We start from the raw sequence: 2,741 nt of genomic DNA on the forward strand, positions 1-2,741 counted from the left end.
AATTTGTCATGTTTCTCAATAGTAGCTGTAAAGCAACTCACTTAAGGCAAATTAATGTTATGATTTGACAAATCAAACCAAAGAATAGTGTATATTATACAAATAAATTCATGAGGTCTGCCATTGTGCTTAGATGCAACACACTAAATATTACAGGGAGTACTATGTAACTTTGAAATTAAACATGGAGTCTATTTCAAAGTCCCTGGAGTGACCTAACTTAACAGATTACATAAACCTACTCTGGGAGAAAAAGTTGGAAATAAATATGATTCTCCTGATGAATAAGTTAGTTTAGAACATTGGCATTCACTGAGATACTTAACTTTTCCTTGATAGTTAAATATTCTGAGATTAATGATATATTTTTATATCATGTTAAATTTTTCTGATATTAATATAAACTTCTTTTCTCTTTTATTCTCTCTCCAGAAAAAAATACAGAACAGATTATCTTCCCAACCTGACTCAAGCAGGAATGGTGGAGGAAAATTGCACCACAGTGACAAAATTCATTCTGCTGGGATTGTCAGATGTCCCCGAGCTGAGAGTCCTTCTCCCTCTGATATTCCTTCTCATCTACGGAGTCACGGTTTTGGCCAACGTGGGCATGATTGCACTGATTCAGTTAAGCTCCCAACTTCACATGCCCATGTACTTTTTCCTCAGCCACTTGTCCTTCATAGACTTTTGCTACTCCACCACAATTGTGCCAAAGATGTTAGCCAACATCTTCAGCAAGGACAAAACCATCTCTTTCCTAGGGTGCTTGGTGCAGTTCTACTTCTTTTGTACATGTGTGGTCACTGAGGTCTTCCTCTTGGCAGTTATGGCTTATGACCGCTTCTTGGCCATCTGCAATCCTCTCCTCTATATGGCAACCATGTCCCAGAAGCTTCGCGTGGAGTTGGTTTCCAGTTGCTACCTCTGTGGAATGGTGTGTTCTCTGATTCACTTGTGTTTAGTTCTTGAAATCTCATCCTACAAATCAAATGTGGTTGATCATTTCTTCTGTGATCTACCACCTATCTTTTCTCTTGCTTGCTCAGATGTGTCAATTAATGAACTCATGGTATTCATTGTGCCCACTGTGAATGAGATCATTACCATCACGATCATCCTCACCTCCTACCTGTTCATCCTCATCACCATCCTGAAGATGCGCTCTGCAGAGGGGAGGCACAAAGCTTTTTCCACCTGTGCCTCCCACCTGACAACCATCATTGTCTTCCATGGAACCATCCTGTTCACTTATTGCCAGCCCAGTCAAGGCCACAGTCAGGATGCTGACAAAGTGCCCACGGTGTTCTACACTGTGGTGATTCCCATGCTGAATCCCCTGATCTACAGTCTAAGGAACAAGGATGTGAAAGAAGCACTCAAAAAAATGGTAGGATCCAAATTATTTTCTTAGGTAGATTTCAGCGTTGCATAAGAAAAGTTTAAAGGCAATTATGTGCGAATGAATGTAGAGAAATATTAAATGGGGAAATATGTTAGGAACCAGGGGATTATGTGTGCTTTCTGGGGGACCACTTTCCTGTATGTTAAGCCATGTATTATATGGTTATTATTTAATTGACTCTTCTACCTTACCTGCTCTTCTTCAATCTCCAACTGGATTGAATGGATTTGTAAGATGGTATAATTAGATCCCATTTCTTGGTCTGACATAGGCACAACAAATTCCCATCAAAGTGCATATAGAAATGTTTTTCCATCATCCTTGATGCATATAGCCATTTTCACTAAATAGAATTCACTTTTATTAGAGGAAAAATTATATTTATTTAATAGTCTATGCTTTTTCTTCATAATATGCTATTAGTCTCCAATGTTTTCATATGTATTTCTGGATATCACTTTTAGTAATTTTCCACTATTTTCTATTTTATTACTTCTTCTGCTGTGAGATTACAATTTTGGAACATTTGTAAACATTCACATCTGCAAACAACATGACATTCTCTACATTTATGATAAAATATTCATGAAAATTAAATATTGTTTTAAATCCTTACCAGTGTACATGATATGTTAAAACCAATTAATAAACTATTATATTATTATCATTTTTATTGCTTTACTTTTACCTTTTGCTTCAAATTTATATTTATTCCTGATTAAACAATTAAATTATGTGTTTGATGTCCTACTTTTTAAGGTTTCAAAATCTTTGTTAATGTTTTTATTATTTTTATCTGCAAGAAATGATGCCATTCATTCATTACCTTTTTTTTTATTTTGTTGCATGTTTTTTTTTATTGTAAACAAATGGGATACATGTTGTTTCTCTGTTTGTACATGGAGTAAAGGCATACCATTTGTGTAATCATAAATTTACATAGGGTAATGTTGTTTGATTCATTCTGTTATTTTTCCCCTTCCCCCCACCCCTCCCACCCCTCTTTTCCCTCTATACAGTCCTTTACCTTTTCTAAATCAAAACCCTATCCTAAACCCATTGTATTAGTTTCCTATGGTTTCAGAAAATAATTATCACAAATGTAATGGTTTAAAACTATGGAATTCATTCTCTCACAATTCTGGAAGTCAGAAATCTGAGATTCATATCATTGGGACAAAATCAAGGTGTGAATACCCTCAAGGGCTCAGGAGTTTCTAGAAGAGAATCTATTCTTTGCTCCTCCAGCTTCTGGTAGCAGCAGTCATTCCATGACAGTTCATCCAACTAGACAAACTTCTTCAAAACTCCCTCAGCTCTATCTTCATTGCATCTT

The 2,741-nt window shown here is 36.0% G+C and overlaps 1 protein-coding gene across 1 annotated transcript; it reads left to right on the forward strand.

Annotated features, from left to right (window-relative positions):
- Window positions 1–478: 478 nt before the first annotated feature.
- On the forward strand, window positions 479–1,414 carry LOC124975470 (olfactory receptor 5L1-like). Its single transcript, XM_047538173.1, has one exon. It carries the CDS (start codon window positions 479–481, stop codon window positions 1,412–1,414), a length of 936 nt encoding a protein of 311 aa, XP_047394129.1.
- The last annotated feature ends 1,327 nt before the right edge of the window (window positions 1,415–2,741 follow it).

The sequence above is a fragment of the Sciurus carolinensis genome, unplaced genomic scaffold (genome assembly GCF_902686445.1).
Source record: "Sciurus carolinensis unplaced genomic scaffold, mSciCar1.2, whole genome shotgun sequence".
Classification (NCBI taxonomy): Eukaryota; Metazoa; Chordata; class Mammalia; order Rodentia; family Sciuridae; genus Sciurus; species Sciurus carolinensis.

Bases quoted from the DNA above. Each gene is read 5' to 3' on its own strand.
- LOC124975470 (XM_047538173.1), top strand. From the start codon at position 479: ATGGTGGAGGAAAATTGCACCACAGTGACAAAATTCATTCTGCTGGGA.